The following is a 19,053-nucleotide window of genomic DNA, read 5'->3' on the forward strand; positions in this document are numbered from 1 at the left end:
GAGGGAAGGAGTAAAGGAAAGAAGGAAGGGAGGAAAGAAGGAAGGGAGGGAGGAGAAAGGAAGGGAAGGGGAGGGAGGGAGGGAAGGAAGGAAGGAAGAAGGGAGGAGGGTGGGAGGGAGGGAGAAGGGAGGGAGGAAGGAAGGAAAAAAGAAAGGAGGGAGGGAAGGAGGGAGGAAAGAAGAAGGAGGGAGGGAAAAAAGGAGAGAGGGAGGGAGGAAGGAAGAGGGAGGGAGGGAAGGAAGATCAGGAAGTTCTTCCTCTCACAGCACCACCATGTCTTCCTCCTCCTCCTCCTCCTCCTCCTCGGAGCCACACTTGCTGACAGAGAGATTGACGGATGGACTGACAGACTTGCTTGGACAGATTGATGGACCGACAGAGCACACACACGTGCTTCAGTTACAGCCTAGGCCCTGGCCCTGGCCCTGAGAAAGTGGACTGGCCTGGAGCACCGTCTCATTTGGGGATCTTATCATATCCACAGTGCACCCCAGGGACCTACATTTATTTTCCTGCTGCTGATAACTCCACAAGAGCAAGACAGCCAGCTGTCGGGGTCAATGTCTCTTTCACTGGCTCTAAAATGCATCTTTCTGATCCAAGGGCTGTGATTTCTCACCCTTGGGCCCTGCCCCAGCGTCCTCAGGGACAGACACCTGCCTTTGTTCTGGGTGTTTGGGGCTGAGGTGGGCAGGACAGAGGCCAGAGCTCCACCCTCTGGAGTCTGGCAGGGTTTTCCTCACAACAGGCCCATGAGGCAGGTCCTAGAGCCCACATCTGACAGATCAGGAGACTGAGGCTGTGGGGATTGAGTCCCTGGCCCATGGTCACACAGTAAGTAGTTCCCATGTCTGCTGGTGGCTGGGAAGGAGGCTCCCCAAAGTCTGAGGGCTTGGCCCCGGGCCCACTCGAAGCCTCCAGCACTTGAGAGCCGCCAGTCCTGCCTTATAAGCCCAAAGACCGGGTGGCCGACTCGGGTACTGGGCCGGGCCTTGTAGGGAGACAGCCCTGCTGCCAAGCACTCGGCCCCGGGACAGCCTCCCCGGCCTGGCTAAATTTAGCGGCTCTGTGCAGTGTGGAGGCTGGAGGCCGGCTGGAGCCCTCGAGGGAGCAGACACGGGTTCCAACAGGTCTCCTTAGTCACTCAGGGGCCCGAGGATGCCGCAACCATACCCCAGTCAAACCCTGATGCCATCTGGGCCAGAGATTCCTCTAATGCCACACAGGCCCTTAGACCCTGACTGGAGCAGGGCCCTGGGCCAGCCTGGCAGAGGCTGTCAAGGGGAGGTTGGGGGAGGGCCGACAGCTACGGGGAGGCCTGGGGAGTACAGCACGGGCCCCCATGTTTGGCGTCTCCCATTGCCTGGACCCGGGCTGCTTCTCAGGCCTCTTCTATCCCCCAACTCTGGGTGTGACCTGGCCGAAGCCCCCCTCCCATGTGTTTAAAATGCCCCACCCTCCTGGTCCTCCTCCATCCCTCTGGGCCATTTCCCTTCATCCTCGGCCTCTCTCTGCCTTGGATTAAGAGAACTCCTGGGAGGCCAGGGCTGGTGGCTCGTGTCTGTAATCTCCGCACTTTGGGAGGCTGAGGCAGGAGGATTGCTTGAGCCCAGGAGTTCGAGACCAGCCTGGGCAACATAGTGAAATCCTGTCTCTACAAAATATACAGAAAAAAAAATTAGGCGGGCATGGTGGAGCATGCTTATAGCCCATAGCTGCCTGGGAGGCTGAGGCGGGCAGACCACCTGAGGTCAGGAGTTCAAGACTGGCCTGGCCAACATGGTGAAACCCCATCTCTACTAAAAAGACAAAAATTAGCTGGGTGTGGTGGCGGGAGCCTGTGATCCCAGCTATTAGGGAGGCTGAGGCAGGAGAATTACTTGAACCCAGGACAGGGAGATTGTAGTGAGCCGAAATCGAGCCACTGCATTCCAGCGTGGGGGATAAAGTGAAACTCAGTCTCAAAAAACAAAACAAAACAAAACAGAAAAAAAATTAGCTGGGCATGGTGGTGTATGCCCATAGTCCCAGCTACTTGGGAGGCTGAGGTGGGAGGATTTCCTGAGCCTGAAAGGTGGAGGCTGCAGCAAGCCGTGATCATGCTACTGCACTCCAGCCTGGGTGACACAGCAAGAGCCTGTCTCAAAATAATACATTAATTAAATAAAAATAAAGAGGACTCCTGGGGGCTGGGCTAGGCCCTGCCCCTCAAACACCCAGTGCTGAGCACTCAGGTGGGAGACCTCCCCCCGCCCACCGCCAGCTCCCAATCCTGCTGACACCTCTACACCAGCATGGTGGCCACATCCACCTCCTCTCTGGCACTCACCTCTTTTTTTCTGTTTCTTTTTCTTTTCTTTTCTTTTCTTTCTTTCTTTCTTTTTTTTTTTTTTTGAGATGGAGTCTCACTCTTGTCATCCAGGCTGGAATGCAGTGGCGTGATCTCGGCTCACTGCAACCTCTGCCTCCTGGGTTCAAGTGATTCTCCTGCCTCAGCCTCCCGAGTAGCTGGGATTACAGGCACCCGCCACCACACCTGGCTAATTTTTGTATTTTTAGTAGAGACCAGGTTTCACCATGTTGGCCAGGATGGTCTCGAACTCATGACCTCGTGATCCACCCGCCTCGGCCTCCCAAAGTGCTGGGATTACAGGCGTGAGCCCAGCCTTTTTTTTTTTCTTTAAATCCAACTGTCTTGGGGTGTAATTTGCATACAATAAAACGCACCCATTTTAGGCACGTGGTTTGATGAGTTTTGACAAATGCACCAGCCCCCTCCAAATCCGTCAGCCTAGAACACTGCCGCCTCCCGTTTGTGGTCCATCTTTCCTCAGCACCCCCAGGCCCAGGCAATCACTGACCCGCTCTGTCACTGCAGATTTGTGCAGTCTTGTCCAGAGCCTCAGGCAGGTGGAATCACGCAGGAGGAGCTCCTTCGCGTCTGGCCGCCTTTGCTCAGCCCAGCGGTTTAGGCTTCAGGTGGCAGTTGCGTGCATCGATGGTTGGTTCCTCTCGGTTGCGTGGAGGTACTGCAGCTTGCTTATCCTTCATCTGTTCATGGATATCTGAGGCCTATGCTGGGTAAAGCCGCTGTGGACACTCGGGGACCTTTGTGTGCATGTCCAGCTTCCCTTCTCCTCCCTGCTCTGATTTTGTGCCTCCATTTCTCCTAACGCAGCCCCACCGGGGCCCCTCCCACCACTGTGAGGACTGGAGCGTGGGGTCTGGGGAGCACAGAGTCCTGGTCTCTGGAGGGGCAGGGTCCCCAGGAGGGTTTTGGTAGTTGCCAGTTAGAAGCGTGCCAGGGCTTGCCCCGGAATTCCCTCCTGGGTGACCAGCTGTGAGGTAAGGAGACCTCTGTTTACCTTGGCCGCCCCATCCTGGCCTGTCGGCTCCGTGCTGTGGGCTGGACAGAGCTGGACTCAGGCCGGCCTGGGCGGGGGTGGAGGCAGTGTGGCTGGGAAGCCTGGAGCCGACCGCCTTGTCCGCAGGACCCCCAGCCCATCTGAGCCTCACACCCTGCCTGGCCCCCATGATGCAAGCTAGATGCTCAGATCGTCAGAGGGCCTTGGGGAAGGCATGGCCCGCCCATTCTGGGCCTCGGGCTCCTCATCCATAAATGGAGCCCTAGCCCTTGCCTGGCCCATCTCCCAGGGCTGGCTGAAGACACCGGGAGATGAAGTGTATGGGAAGGTCCTGTGGTATGAGAGGTCTTACGGGTGGGCCATGTGGAGGGAGGCGCCTTCTGCCTACCCTGCTCTTGCTGTGAGCTCGGCGCCAACCCCAGGCCCCCTGCTAAGGAACCTGGGAGTTCCTGGGTTGGGGGTGGGGGTGCTGCCTCCACCGTCAAGCTGGCATCATGGACGTGTGATCCAAGTACCTGCACCAGGCCCCAGGCTCAAAAACGCTCTGTGCTGGGGCCATTTTCCCTCATTCCCGGCCTCTCTCTGCCCTGGATTAAGAACTCCTGGGGGCTGGCCCTGCCCCCAAACACTGAGCACTCCTCCCCAGTCCTGAGGGTTCTGACACCACCACACCCACATGCCAGCCATGTGCCCACCCACCTCTTTTGTGGCTACCTCTTCTTTTCCCTTTTAAGTCAAACTGTACTGCAGTGTAATTCACAAACAATAAAATGCACCCATTTTAAGCACACGGTTTGGTGAATTTTAATGTTCTTTTTTTTTTCTTTTTTTTGAGACAGAGTCTCTCTCTGTCACCCAGGCTGGAGTGCAATGATGTGATCTCGGCTCACTGCAACCTCCGCCTCCTGGGTTCAAGCGATTCTCCTGCCTCAGCCTTCTGAGTAGCTGGGACTACAGGTGCGTGCCACCACGCCTGGCTAATTTGTGTATTTTTAGTAGAGGCGGGGTTTTGCCATGTTGGCCAGGCTGGTCTCGAACTCCTGACCTCAAGTCATTCACCTGCCTCGGCCTCCCAAAGTGCTGGGATTACAGGCATTAGCCACCGCATCCGGCCATCATATTGAATGTTCTTCTGTCTTTGTAATTCTTGTCATTTTTGGTCAAAGGGTTCCAGGTTTTCATTTTGCAATGGGCCCTGCAAATTATGTAGACAATCCTGCCTCTGGCCCTGTGGGCAGGGCCTGCGTCTCCTTCCCAGGATAGCTGAGTGAAGGATTAGATACTAAGCCTTCATGATGGGTTTTAGTGAAACGAGGGCCATGGCGACTCCCTTCCCTGAGCCCCGGCTTTCAGGAAGATAGGGCCACCTGTGCGAGCCACTCACCCCAGGCAGCCTCGCAGAGGTCCCTGGGTATTGTGAGCTGAGGGAAGCCCTGGGGAGGTGGTAGGTGTGAGGTGCATTGGAGCTGGGCTTGGAAGGGCCAGAGGTGGATGGGATCCTGGGATTTGAGGAGGAGAGGGAGATAGAGCAGGAGAGCTGTAGGATCTACAGAAGAGCTGGGGTTGAGGCTCCTCTGTGGGATGCAAGGCGCCCCTGAGACTCAGGCTCCAGGCCCAGCCCTGCCCCAGGCCCAATCACGGAACTCTCCCAGCCTGTTTCCTCGGGGGGTGACATGCAGATCATAAAATACATAAAAGGGGCTGGGCGAGGTGGCTCACACCTGTCATCCCGGCACCTTGGAAGGCCGAGCAAGGCAGGCGGATCACCTGAGGTCAGGAGTTTGAGACCAGCCTGGCCAACGTGGTGAAACCCCATCTCCACTAAAAATACAAAAATTATCTGGCTGTGGTGGCGCATGCCCTCCCAGCTACCCTTCAAGCTGAGGCAGCTACTCGGGAGGTGGAGCTTGCAGTGAACCTAGATCGCACCACTGCACTCCAGCCTGGGCGGCAGAGCGAGACGCTGTCTCAAATAAATACATAAATAAACAAATAAAATAAAATAAAATAAAATGCACAAAAGGCCTTGAACTCGTGCACAAATTGTCAACACTGTCCCCGTGAGGAGCGAGCATCCTAAGCTGGGAGGCTCTGCGGGCGCTGCACCTGCCACTCGAGTGTGGCTCTCCAGAGCCTTGTCTTGGGGGCCAAGGGAGCAATCCTGGTGATGTGTGAACCCCAGACCTTTGCTCAGTGTTTCCTGGACTGGGTGTGGGCAGGTGGTATGGGCAGGTGGTAGGGCCCCAGGCAGACGCCCCATAGGTGGAGACGGCGGGACCACTCCCCAGGAAAACAGACGCTGAGGATCCTCCGTTCCCCCAGTCACACAACCTTTATTTCTCTACCAAACAGCATGTCAGCTGGTGGGTACAGGGCCCGCTCCTGCTAAGACCTCCCCACCTCCCCCCAGGAAAGAAGCAGAGAATCTCTGCAGGCACCAGACTCCCCGCCTCCCCCACTGCGTTTCTCTCACTGGCCGCCCAGAACCTGTGAGAGGGAGGAGGGGGGAGGCGTGGGGGAGGGGGCTACAGAACATGGAGCCCATTGGTCTGCAAGGCAGGCTGAGGGGCTTTGCATGTGGGGGACTAGGAAAGGGATGTGAGTCTTGATTTACATATAAAATCATCAGTCTGCACACGCTCTAGGAGGGGCCAAGACATAGGGACAGTCCTTGGTGCAGGTTTCCGCTACCCCTCGCTAGTTTTTGCCAAAGTAGCAAAAGCTGAGTTAAGAGAAACATTCTGTCCATCAGAGGCCATCTTCCTCTCATCTGACATGACGTGTTCCTCCAGCAGGGAGGGAGGGAGAGCAGGTGCCCTTGGGGAATCAGCCATCCTTAGTGACATCCTTTAGGCTCATGGGTGTCGTGGGGAGGGGGCAAGGAGTGAGGCCAAGAGTCCAGGAAGCCCACCAGGCTCAGAGGCCCCCAGCTGTGCAGACAGCGCGGCGGCCGCACACTGGGCTGGGTAGAAGGGCGCCACGGTCAGGAACCTGAGGATGTCGGTGATGTCAGGTACCAGGGACGCAGGTGGCAAGTTGGACCTCTGCGTGGCAGACCGGGCGGCAGTGTGACTCTGAACGTCTCCCGAGCTCAGGACGGGGAACCCTGAGTCCAGGAGGCGCGCGGGGCTGAGGCAGTCCAGCCAGGCTTTCCCGACTTGTCTCCCGGGAAAGGACACCCTCGCTCCACCCTCCTCCCGGCTCCTTGTGTCCGTCTCTCTGACCCTTCATCCCCTGGGCCCTGTACATAGCTCTGCCCTCCTCCTGGCTCCCTGTGTCCGTCTCTCTGACCCTTCATCCCCTGGGCCCTGCACATATAAACAGAAGCAGCCTCAAGCTCTCGGGAGCCGACTTTGTGGAAGCAGAGTGGAGTGGAGGGGGCTGCCCGCCCTCGCTGTACACAGCTGGGCCCAGATGGCCCCTTCTGATCCCCCAGGGCTGACCCAGTCCCAGACCAGGCATGAAGGGAGAGGTCAGAGCCGGTAAGAATGACCCCCAGGAGTCCTCCGTCAGTGCAGAGGCACCAGTCACCAAGTGAACGTCCAGCTTCCGAGCAAGGGGGAGCAAGCTCCAGCTGCACTCGTGATTTGGGGGTGGGGGGGCCCCGGATCTCTGGGTGTGCTGCCAGCTCCGGCTTCTTGGCTGCCCCCTCCCAGCCTGCAGCTCCTGGGCCAGAGCTGCAGAGCGGGGAACTTCCCAGGAGAGTCCAGGAGACAGGAATTACAGATCTCCCAGGCCAGAAGGAAGTGGGGACAGAGACCCCAGGACGGGGCCCGGGGATGGCCATTCTGACCTCGGGCCTGTCATTTATCCGGCGGGACCCGGTGGGCAAGTGGGCGAGTGTGGTGTCAGGGGTGGGGGGCGGAGGCAAACACATGGGCACCATCAGTCTGAGGTACACACCGGAGACTCCACTCTGTTCCCAGCGCTCACTTCTGGCTCTTTTCTTCTGGAAGAAAAACCCAAGAGCGTGTTAAGATGTATGTGTAAGGGCACACATCCAGACAGCTTCCTTCCAGCCCCTTCCATCCTCCACTTCTCCCAGGACAGCCCCAGGCTCCCAAGGCCTCCCTTACTCCAGACCTCAGTCTACCCCAGCCCCACCGGACCCCCCAAGCTGCATCCAGGATCCATCCCCGCAACGTCCCCCATGCCTCCTTCACTCCACTGTTCCATCAGCACCCCCAAACCCTCCAGTACATACTCTCCTGGTTTTCATTTTGGGGAATCACCACCCATTATCGTAAGGTTCAGACACCAGGCTCATCCTTGCTTCTCTTGCCCATCACACACACCCAGGCCTGATTTCACCCAAATTGCGAGAGCTCATCTCTCCCACTGCCTTCCCCCACCAGGCCTCAAGGCCTCAAGGCCTGCCGCCCTGCCCCCAGCCCCAGTCTTACCGTCCCATCATCCTTCTGCCCCTAGCATCAAGCAAAAGCCGAAATCCAGTCCCAACACCCCATTTCCTGGTTCCTCACTGTCCTCAGAGTAAAGTCTAAGCCAGCCTGTAACCTTCCAGATCTGTCCCCAATACAACCACCACAGCCCAGCCCCCACGCCTCCCCTGACAACTGCTCAGCCACACCTGGGCAGAGCCAGGAGGTGGGGCGAGAGGACTGCCCCCAGCCCCCAGGGCTGACCCAGGATCCAGAATTCTCCCCAGGACACATCCCTCGTAAATGACATAAATCATGGGGAAGCCACAAGCATCAGGCTTCAGAAAAACTTCCCTAAAAGGCCACCCGGCTGGCTTGGGAGCGCAAAGGGTCCCTCTCTCACCCCCGCCCCCCGTCTGGCTTTAGGAGGCCCCAGGGACTGCAGTAGCGCTGGGCAGGGTTGTCTGGGCTTCCAGCGAGCACATTCCTCGGGGTGCCTCCACCCCACCCCTCAGATGGAGCCGCAGGTACCCAGCCTGTGTCTGTCCTCCAGCAGCCAGGCAGCACCTTTCCAAGCCAAACTTCACAGGGACCACCGTCAACATCTCAAGGAGGTGGAGGTGCTTTCTGGGGCCAGCTCCCCAGATCTGTTCAATGCCGCTCGCCCACCTCCTGGTGTTAGTCTCACCCCCTCTTTTTAGGGGAGAGTGGGGGAACAGAGTTTTGCTCTGCCACCCAGGCTGGAGTGCAGTAGCTCAATCTCAGCTCACTGCAACCTCCACCTCCCAGGTTCAAGTGATTCTCCTGCCTCAGCCTGCCACCACACCCAGCTAATTTTTGTACCTTTAGTAGAGATGGGGGTTTCACCATGTTGGCCAGGCTGGTCTCGAACTCCTGACTCAGGTGATCTGCCCACCTCGGCCTCCCAAAGTGCTGGGATGACAGGTGTGAGCCACTGTGCCCGGCCCGTTAGTCTCACCCCCTCTTGCCTGTCCTCCATGGTTGACACAGTCCGCACCGTGCTTACACTCCTCCCGTGCTTCCCCACTGCCCTGAGGACAATGTCCAGGGTCTCTACCTTGGCACTCAAGGCCCTTGCCCCTGCCAGGCCTCACCCCTCTGCCCTGCATGCTGAGTGTCAACATCTGTGCTCACGCAGCCCTGTTCCACCAGGTTCAGTCCTGTTCTTTCCAACCACTGCTTTAACCTCAAAGCCTGGAGAAACTCCCCTCACTCCTGGCCCAGCAGGAATCTCTCCCTCCCAGCCCTCCTAGCCTGTCCCCTCCTGATAGGACCCTCCCGCTCTTTAGGCCTGGGGAATCCTCCACCATCCAGCAGCCAATGCTGAAAGGCATCTGAGACACAGGCTTTTCCGTGCTGGCTGAGACATTTTAGCCATGGGCATAATTTTCTCACTTTTAAGTTTTCTCAAGAAAATCTGCTGAGCTCCTAGGCAGTTGTGGCCATTTGGGAACTCTCCCGAGGAAGACAAGCCACCTGAGCTGTCATGTCCCCAGAGGCCTGACCCTGCAGGTGAGTGAGTGTGGTCAAGGGCGGCCCAGAGGCCTGGCTCTGCAGGTGAGTGAGTGTGGTCAAGGGCGGCTGGAGGATTTCCTGGCGGACCAGCCCGGTGCTCCGGCCAGTGCAGGGATGCCTTGGGCCCCCATGGATGGGAGTTTCCAGTGTCTCCCCAGGGCTGTCACAGAGCATTGGCTAGAAAGAACCAGACAGGGGCAGAATGGCCTTGCTCAGCTCCCCCTACCCCCACCCATTGGCCCCAGCAGGCTTGCCTTGGCTGAGTGCCCACCTGCACCTCGAGTGAGCCCCTATATGTGTCTGGCCACTCCCTGGACAGGCCAGCTCCCTTGCTCAGCCCCTGGGGAATGACAGACGCGTGATCTATTTATAGTCCCTCCACCCACTCCCCTGGGGCACATTCCTGCCAGAGGTGGCCCACAATGACCCAGCTGCCCCAGTGCAGGCCTCAGCCACTGCCCAGCCCAACCTAGGCCCCTGCACAGCAGTCCAGCCATACGGCCACTGCCTCTGCGCAAATTCCCAGGAACCGGAGCTCACCCCTGCTTCCTCCCTCTCTGAGCAGCTCTGACAGCGAGACGATGCTGTGTCCCTGGCCCTTGGAAGTTCAGAATCACCCACTCTCAGAGCCCACCTGGCAGAGGCAGGTGGATGGACCCCATGTCCCAGCCCACTTCTCTCCAGCCCGACACCTGCCATCCTGTCCTCTCCACTCCGGGGTTAAGGCAGACCCAGAGCTGTGAGCTCAGAAACAACCCTCCCCTTGACCCACCCACAAGGTGATACCAAAGAGGCCAACCCGGTGTGGTCTGGGGTCCAAGAGGTGGTCAGCGGCTGCCTACTCCAGGCCTGTGAGACTGTCCTGAGAAGGCCTGGATAAAGACAGGCTGGGTGCAGAGGGGTCAGAGGCCGAGGCCCAGAAGAGCACACAGTGCCCTGGCCATGTAGGGGGTGGCAGGTGAAGACGGTGAGGCAGTGTGGCCCAAGAGGTGCTCCCGTTGCTGGCCCAGTGAGCCCAGGTCCCCTGCAGTGCAAGACCCTGCAGACACCTTAGGACCCAGCCACCAGAGCCCCTTCACACCCTCCACTTGGTGATCCGAGAACGCCTCCCCCATGTGCAGACAGAGAGGCTCTGCACTCCACACCCACAGCGTCCACTGCAGCCCAGGAGCAGAGGCAGGCGGGGAGGCAGGCTGGAGGCAGGACGGGGCCTCCCACTCACCGTGCGTGTGGTTCCGGGACAGGTACTTGAGGGCCTCATCCAGCAGGATGACAGGCAGAGATATCTGGAGCACCACCACCCACTGGCGCCCGCTCAGTGGGGTCACCTGGAAAATGAGCTGGCGGGGAGGGGAAGGGAGGTTTGGTTAAAAGAAGGACTGGCTGTCCCGTGCCCCAGCCGTCTGCTGGCCTTATCCACCTGGGCTCTGATGGACTCTTCATGAGCACTCCTAAGAACCCCCTGGATGCACCCCCGATCTTTGTCCACTCAGCTGCACCCCCCGATCTTTGTCTGTTCAGCTGTACCCCCCAATCTTTGTCCGCTCAGCTTCCTCTGCCTCAAGGGCCCGCCTCTGCCCTTGCCCACTGGGTCAAGTCCCATCCATCCTGTTGGGAGGCGGGAGGATTCTGCCCTGGGAAAGCTCGTCCTTCCTCCCACCCCAGCCTGGGCACAGTCCCCTCAGCAAGGGGTTTCCCCCTCTTCCGTCCCCCAGGTCTGGGAGCTCCTGAAGGTGGGGCCACAGCTGGAGGTGGTGGCTGGCCAGACCTCTCACCTCCCTCTCCTCCAGGTAGTTTCCATTGCAGGGGGGCCAGAGAGGCCCAGCGACCAGCCCAGGGCCTGTGATGTCCAGGGACCAGGGCAGTGGGGCAGGCGGGGTGACTCACAGGCAGGGGCGGCACGAGCAGGATGAGGAAGTGCAGGGCCATGGACATGGCCACAGCCGCCAGCAGCCAGGGGTTCATCCAGGGCGGCATCCGCAGCAGCGACTGGTTCTCCGAGACGCTGCCAGGGCACAGGGTGCTCCCCTTAGGCCGGGGTGCAAGGAGGCCCTGCCAGGCACCCACCCCCATGGGAGGAGCCTCACCACTTCTCTAGCGGTGCATCGCTGTTGCCTGCTCGGCCTGCCAGGGCCTGTCCCGGGCTGGGACCCCTTTCTCTGCCCCTCAGACCTAATCTTGGCCTATTTCTTTGGACCCCAGTTTCAGCCTTCTTTGTCTCCTGGGCCCCAATTCCGGTCCCCATGGACTCTCAGAATCCTCTCTGGGCCCCTTTGACCCTTAGGCCCCAATCCAGATCCCCAAATCTTTGGATCCCAATCTTGGACCCCCACTGACCCCCAGACCCTAATCCTGGACCCTGCTTGGCCCCAGACCTTTGTTCTGGACCCCTCTAACTCCCAGACCTCAGTCCTGGACTCCCCTGACCCCTGGAACCCAATCCTGGACCCTTGACCCTCTGATCCCAATCCCGAACCCCCCAAACATCAGACCCCAACCTGAACCCCTTGACCCCAGACCCCAATCCTGGACCTCTCTTGACCCCTAGACCCCAGTCTGGGATGCTCTTGACCTCTGGACCCCAATCCTGGACCCCCTTAAACCTCTGATCCCAATCCTGAACCCCCCAAACATCAGACCCCAATCTTGGACCCCTTGACCCGCAGACCCCAATCCTGGACCCCTGACCCTCAGACACTGATACTGGAACCCCCAGCCCTCAGCCCCCACTCCTCGGCCCCAGCTCCAGGCCTTGCACCCAGCCCACCTGGACCCCTGACCCTCAGACACTGATACTGGAACCCCCAGCCCTCAGCCCCCACTCCTCAGCCCCAGCTCCAGGCCCTGCGCCCAGCCCACCTGGACCCCTGACCCTCAGACACTGATACTGGAACCCCCAGCCCTCAGCCCCCACTCCTCGGCCCCAGCTCCAGGCCCTGCGCCCAGCCCACCTGGACCCCTGACCCTCAGACACTGATACTGGAACCCCCAGCCCTCAGCCCCCACTCCTCGGCCCCAGCTCCAGGCCCTGCGCCCAGCCCACCTGTTGAGGGCATTGCACATTTCAATGGTCACGAGCACGGACAAGGCCATGGTGGTGGGGAAGCGTGACTCGAACACCTCACAGTCGATGCCGGCAAAGAGCGGGTTGTCTTCGGAGCACTTCAGGAAGTTCCTCTGGGGGCAGCGTGGCAGGTCAGAGAGAGCGGCAGGTCAGGCGAGGGGCTGGTGGGTGGGAGGAGGGAAGCCTCATCCTGCCCTTGGCCCACGCCTGGGCACAACCGGCACACAAAACACTGCCGTGGGGTGGGCTGGGGATCCCGGGAGGGGTGTGGGGTCGGGGCGGCGGTCAGGAGAGCTGCACCGTGCCAGGGAGAAGCAAGGGCACAGCGTGGGAAAGGCAGACTGTTCTGGAGCAGGAGTGCAGTGGCTCAGAAGGAGAACAGCTGGCATTAGCCTGGGGAGGCTAGCGGGAGCCTGGAGATCACTGAATAGGGAAATGCATGTGAAAATCAACCAACAAAACCATGCGGGAGTGGAATTCACCTTTGCGGTATAGAAGATGAAGGCTACGCAGGCCCTGTTCACTGTTATTAAGATTCCATTTACAGCTGGGCGTGGTAGCTCACGCCTGTCATCCCAGGGAGGCGGAGGCGGGTGGATCACCTGAGGTCAGGAGTTTGGGACCAGCCTGGCTAACATGGTGAAACCCCGTCTCTACTAAAAATACAAAAATTAGCCTGCGTGGTGGTGCGTGCCTGTAATCCCAGCTACTCGGGAGGCTGAGGCAGGACAATCACTTGAACCCGGGGGTCGGAGGTTGTAGTGAGCAGAGATCGCGTCACTGCACTTCAGCCTGGGTGACAGAGCAAAACTCTGTCTCAAAAAAAAAAAAAAAAAAAAAATTCCATTTACACCTCATACCTCACTCCATTTCTGCCACTGAAACTGAACTCTATCAGATCTGATGTGTGCTTCTGACAGAGACTAATGAATTGCCAAGGTGCAGCCTTAACAGGTAGCTTCTCTGTAATTAACATGAACCAGCCAGGGCCGATAACCCCTATAGCCTCAGGGGAGTTTTCTTTCTGCTCAAAAACCTTGTTCACAGAATCCTGCTAAGAGGCTGAACGGAGGGTATTGGGGGAACTTGTCTTGTTCTCTTCCATATTATGGGGATGAGGGTGAATGTTTCCAACCGTTAACCAGCTTAGTTCACCAAAAATATAGATCCTGCTCTTGGGAGTCTAATCTGAACATGGAGATCTTTTTTTTTTTTGAAACAGAGTCTCGCTCTGTCACCCGGGCTGGAGTGCAGTGGCACGATCTCGGCTCACTGCAAGCTCCGCCTCCCGGGTTCACGCCATTCTCCTGCCTCAGCCTCCCGAGTAGCTGGGACTACAGGCGTCCGCCACCACGCCCGGCTAATTTTTTGTATTTTTAGTAGAGACGGGGTTTCACCGTGTTAGCCAGGATGGTCTAGAACTCCTGACCTCGTGATCCGCCCGCCTCGGCCTCCCAAAGTGCTGGGATTACAGGCGTGAGCCACCGCGCCCGGCCATGGAGATCTTTTAAATTAGAAATTGGGGCCATGTGCTGTGAACATAATCCTCAAAGAAAAACGTGTAAAATGCCCGGCTGTCTGATCTACTGTCTGTCGCATAAATACATCCGTTTTCCCACACTGCACAAATGCAGATAAGGCCACTCTGAGTATGGTTTCTCCTCTCTCGTGCGGGAAGGGAAATAAGCCTGGCTAGATATTTTAACAAAGAGATAGAGAATCTGATAATCTCTTAAATCGATAGTGGACGTTTTCTCCAAAACTCAAGCTCCAGCATTTGAGGCAAGTGGACATGTCTTGTTTTCTTTTTATTTTGTTTTTTTTTTTTTTTTTTCGAGACTGAGTCTCACTCTGTCACCCAGGCTGGAGTGCAGTGGCGTGATCTCGGCTCACTGCAACCTCCATCTCCCAAGTTTGAGCGATTCTTCTGCCTCAGCCTCCTGAGTAGCTGGGACTACAGGCACCCGCCACCACACCTGGCTAATTTTTGTATTTGTAGTAGAGACGGGGTTTCATCATATTGGCCAGGCTGGTCTCGATCTCCTGACCTCAAGTGATCCACCCGCCTCGGCCTCTCAAAGTGCTGGGCTTACAGGCGTGAGCCACTGTGCCTGGCCTTGTTTTGTTTTTGAGACAAGGTCTCACTCCCATCACCCAGGCTGGAGTGCAGTGGCACGATCTCAGCTCACTGTAGCCTTGACTTCCTGGGCTTAGGGGATTGTCCCACCGCAGCCTCCCAAGTAGCTGAGACTCCAGGCCTGAGCCGTCCCTGTTGGCTAAGTTTTGTCTTTTTTGTAGAGACGGGGTTTCGCCATGTTGCCCAGGCTGCTCTCAAATTCCTGGGCTCAAGTGATCTGCCCGCCTTGGCCTCCCAGAGTGCTGGGATTATAGGCGTGAGCAGCCACACGTTTCTATTTGGTGCTGATCATAGAGAAGGGAAAACCTCCAGAACTTTGAACCTGACTCTACCCACCCAGTGACCAAGAGGACCAAATCCTCCTGCCAATTGTGCCACTGTTGTCGGGCCTCACCCTGCCAGATCTTAACGGCCTATCCATATATGTACACACAAACATAGGGACACACACCTCCCACTCGGGCATGTGAATGCTTAGGACGCTTATGCGTCTACACAGAGAAGAAAATACCAACAAGATCATGTCAGGATGTTTCGGCCGGGCACAGTGGCTCACGCCTGTATTCCCAGCACTTTGGGAGGCCAAGGCGGGCAGATCACCTGAGGTCAGGAGTTCGAGACCAGCCTGGCCAACATGGTGAAACCCCATCTCTACAAAAATACAAAAATTAGCCAGGCACGATGGCGGGTGCCTGTAATCCCAGCTACTCGGGAGGCTGAGGCAGGAGAATCGCTTGAACCCGGGAGGCGGAGGTTGCAGTGAGCTGAGATCGCGCCACTGCACTCCAGCCTGGGTGACAGAGCGAGACTCTGTCTCAAATAAATAAATAAATAAATAAATATGTTTCAATGGGTCTGTTGCTGTTGCTGTAAATGCCCTGCCCAGTGCAGACCTTCTGGGTTTCACCAGCAAGCACCTGCCACACACACACAGTATTCCCCCGGTCATAGGTGTCGGTGTGGCCTCCGGAATTATTCATTAGAAGGTGCGCTGGGGTCCAGGCGCGGTGGCTCATGCCTGTAATCCCAGCACTTTGGGAGGCTGAGGCGGGCAGATCATGAGGTCAGGAGATCGAGACCATCCTGGCCAACATGGTGAAACCCTGTCTCTACTAAAATACAAAAAATTAGCCGGGCATGGTGGTGGGCGCCTGTAGTCCCAGCTAATGGGGAGGCTGAGGCAGGGGAATCACTTGAACCCGGGAGGTGGAGGGTGCAGTGAGCCGAGATTGCACCACTGCACTCCAGCCTGGGCGACAGAGCGAGACTCCATCTCAAACAAACAAAAAAAGACAGTGCGTCGGGCTGGAGCTTCTGCCTCACAGGCACATGGGGAAGCCCTGGAGGAGCCCATTTCTACTGGTGAGGCCACTGCTGTGCCCACTCCTTCCCTTTGCCTGCCTGCCTATGTCCTATTCCCTGTGTCCTGCAAGACCCCCTTTGGTTTGGTTTTCTTTTCTTTTCTTTTTTTTTTTTTGAGACTGTGTCTTGCTCTGTCTCCCAGGCTCGAGTGCAGTGGTGCGATCTCGGCTCACTGCAACCTCCGCCTCTCGGGTTCAAGCGATTCTCCTGCCTCAGCCTCCCGAGTAGCTGGGAAAACAGGCATCCGTCACCACACCTGGGTAATTTTTGTATTTTTAGTAGAGACAGGGTTTCACCATGTTGGTCAGGCTGGTCTTGAACTCCTGACCTCAAGTGATCCACCCACCTCGGCCTCCCAAAGTGCTGGGATTACAGGCGTGAGCCACCGCGGCAGGATGTGTTCTTTTTTTTTCTAGAGACAGGGTCTTACTCTGTCACCAAGGCTGAAGTGCAGTGGTGTGATCATGGCTCAGTTCAGCTGTGACCTCCTGGACTCAACTGATCCTCCCACCTCAGCCTCCTGAGAAGCTACAGGCACACATCACCGTGCCTGGTTCATTTTTATTTTTATTTGGTAGAGATGGGGTCTCACTGTATTGCCCAGGCTGGTCTCAAACTCCTGGGCTCAAGTACTTTGGCCTCCCAAAGTACTAGGATTACAGGCGTCAGCCACCATGCCCAGCCTCCCCTCGATTCTTTTTTTTTTTTTTTTCTTGAGATGGAGTCTTGCTCTGTCACCCAGGCTGGAGTGCAGTGGTATGATCTTGGCACACTGCAACCGCTGCCTCCCAGGTTCATGTGATTCAACTGCCTCAGCCTCCTGAGTAGCTGGGATTACAGGCGTGCGCCACCACGCCCAGCTAATGTTTGTATTTTTAATAGAGACGGGGTTTCACCACGTTGGACGGCTGGTCTTGAACTCCTGACCTCAGGCGGTCCACCCACCTCGGCCTCCCAAAGTGCTGGGATTACAGGCGTGAGCCACCGTGCCCAGCCCTCCCCTCCATTCTTGATCTCCTCAGTTTGACCCTCTGCCTAAAGTCCCACCATTTAGGGGCTCATTCCTCTGAGGCCTCAACGTTTTAGGGGTCCCCTGACAAAGGTAAGATACATCTGGCAGTGAGGCCCCTTGGTCCCCGCTAACTGACTGGGATGGGGAGGCGCCTTTTGGCTTGGGGGGCCGTGCTGGTGTCTCTGGGTTTCCCGTGGGCTCTGAGCTCGGCTCCCCAGGTGGGGATGTTTATTCGTGTATAGCGAGTGGGGAAGGACACTGCAGGCCACCCATGCGGCTCTGGACCCATCTCCCCTGGAACTCCAACAACTCGAGCTGTAAGTTCAACAGGCTCCCTGGCCAGCCCTCGCTCACCAGCTGGTAGAAGTTGATGTGAGGTCCCTCGGCGTCATACACAAACCACCAGGTGGCGGCAGCCACTGTCGCCAGGCCTACGTACACTGCGGGGAAGGGAGGAGACCGGCTGTAGAGAATGGCGGTGGTTTTCTGGCGTCTGTTTCCCCTGCCTAATAATTCCCTGAATTCCCAGCAGGGAGCCACCCTTTTCCTCTGTCAGCCCTGTGGTTTGCAGGCACCTCCCCTCGATGCCAGTGGTGGGCCCTGGCTGGTCAATCAGCATCTGCCATACCCTTGGCCCCAGTGCTTGGAGATGAGCAGGTGAACCCTATGTGGGCCAATGAGAACAGGCCTGTTGAGACTTTTTTTTTTTTTTTTTTTTTTTTGAGACGGAGTCTCACTCTGTCGCCCAGGCTGGAGTGCAATGGTGCCATCTCGGCTCACAGCAACCTCTGCCTCCTGGGTTCAAGCAATTCTCCTGCCTCAGCCTCCAGAGTAGCTGGGATTACAGGCACCTGCCATCATGCCCAGCTAATTTTTGTATTTTTAGTAGAGATGGGGTTTCACCACGTTGGCCAGGCTGGTCTCAAACTCCTGACCTCAGGTGATCTGCCTGCGTCGGCCTCCCAAAGTGCTGGGGTTACAGGTGTGAGCCACATGTTGGCCAGGCTGGTCAAACTCCAGACCTCAAGTGATCTGCCCACCTCGGCCTCCCACAATGCTGGGGTTACAAGTGTGAGCCACCATGCCCAGCCCAGGCCTGAGATTCTTATCATACTACCGGGAGAGCAGCATGATAAAAGACTCTCTCTTCTGCTGAATTTGGGGTTGTAATGGAGTGAGCAGAGGGCTGGGGCTGCAGTAGCCATTCTGCCACCATGAGGGACGTGGGCCTGAGAATGAAGCTGAGGCAGTGCCAAAATATGCCAGTGATACTGAGACCCGGATCCCGCCATGCCTGGTCTTTTCCATTACATGAGCTCATACAGTTTCTACTGGCACAAGCCAGGCTGAGTCACACTGTCTGCAGCTTGCAAGCCTGATACAAGGCTCTTAGGAAGCTTAGGAATTCCACGGAGGGCTCAGGCCCCACTCACCTCCGATAGCCAGGTATCGGAAGAAGAGCCAGCCACTGATGAGGGCTTCTCGGGGGCTCCGGGGCAGCTTCTCCATGATGTCCAGGTCTGGCGGGTTGAAGCCCAGAGCCGTGGCAGGTAGGCCGTCTGTCACCAGGTTCACCCAGAGCAGCTGCACAGGGATCAGGGCTTCGGGCAGGCCCAGAATTGCCGTGAGGAAGATGCTGGAACAGAGTCATGAGCTCTAGCCCCGGTAGGCCTAGCCCCCGGCAGATGGAGGCTCCACCTCTTGCTCAGACCCAAGGCTGGGAGCTCACCCACCCACTGTCTCCACGGCAGCCCCTCCTCCCTCCGCCAGCTGTGATGTGAAGGGTGTGTGTACACAGCTCTGCCTCGGGCCTGGCCAGTCCTGCCTTCCCCGGTCCCAGCTCTGGATCCTGGACATACCTGCTCTTTAGGCCTAGCAGAGGCCAAGTACACACACACACAAACACACACACGCACACGAAGAGGGCATGCCCAAGAATCAGACATGTGCAAAAACCTAGCACATGCCACACCATCCGGCAAACACAAGCAAACACCTACATATCTGCCCTGAGGTGCAGAGATGCATAATCCATCCATGTCCAGCAACACACACGCTCACCATTCCCCACAGGCATCCTCACATGTGAATACGAGTGTGTGCACAGTCACACGCCGGCACAAATCCTTCTGCTTGTACTCACGCTCAAAATGCACCAGAGCACACATGCAAAATATACACATTACACACACCTCTC

General features: G+C 57.4%; 1 protein-coding gene across 4 annotated transcripts in view; it reads right to left on the minus strand.

The window, feature by feature from the left end:
- Window positions 1-5,679: 5,679 nt before the first annotated feature.
- ATP2A3 (ATPase sarcoplasmic/endoplasmic reticulum Ca2+ transporting 3) overlaps window positions 5,680-19,053 on the minus strand; it is a 40,890-nt gene continuing 27,516 nt past the window's right edge. For 2 of the 4 annotated variants that reach the window (XM_055101087.2, XM_057300222.2), the window contains 6 exons: window positions 18,290-18,492; window positions 17,211-17,296; window positions 12,325-12,458; window positions 11,169-11,286; window positions 10,504-10,621; window positions 5,680-7,315 (listed from right to left, as the gene is read on the minus strand). In XM_055101087.2, coding sequence (XP_054957062.1) covers window positions 7,296-7,315; window positions 10,504-10,621; window positions 11,169-11,286; window positions 12,325-12,458; window positions 17,211-17,296; window positions 18,290-18,492 — 679 coding nt within the window. In that variant the 3' untranslated portion in view covers window positions 5,680-7,295. Of the gene's footprint in view, window positions 7,316-10,080; window positions 10,154-10,503; window positions 10,622-11,168; window positions 11,287-12,324; window positions 12,459-17,210; window positions 17,297-18,289; window positions 18,493-19,053 lie in introns of all 4 variants that reach the window. The other 2 variants (XM_055101090.2, XM_055101089.2) reach the window with 2 other exon arrangements.

Source organism: Pan paniscus, chromosome 19 (genome assembly GCF_029289425.2).
Source record: "Pan paniscus chromosome 19, NHGRI_mPanPan1-v2.0_pri, whole genome shotgun sequence".
Taxonomy (NCBI): domain Eukaryota; kingdom Metazoa; phylum Chordata; class Mammalia; order Primates; family Hominidae; genus Pan; species Pan paniscus.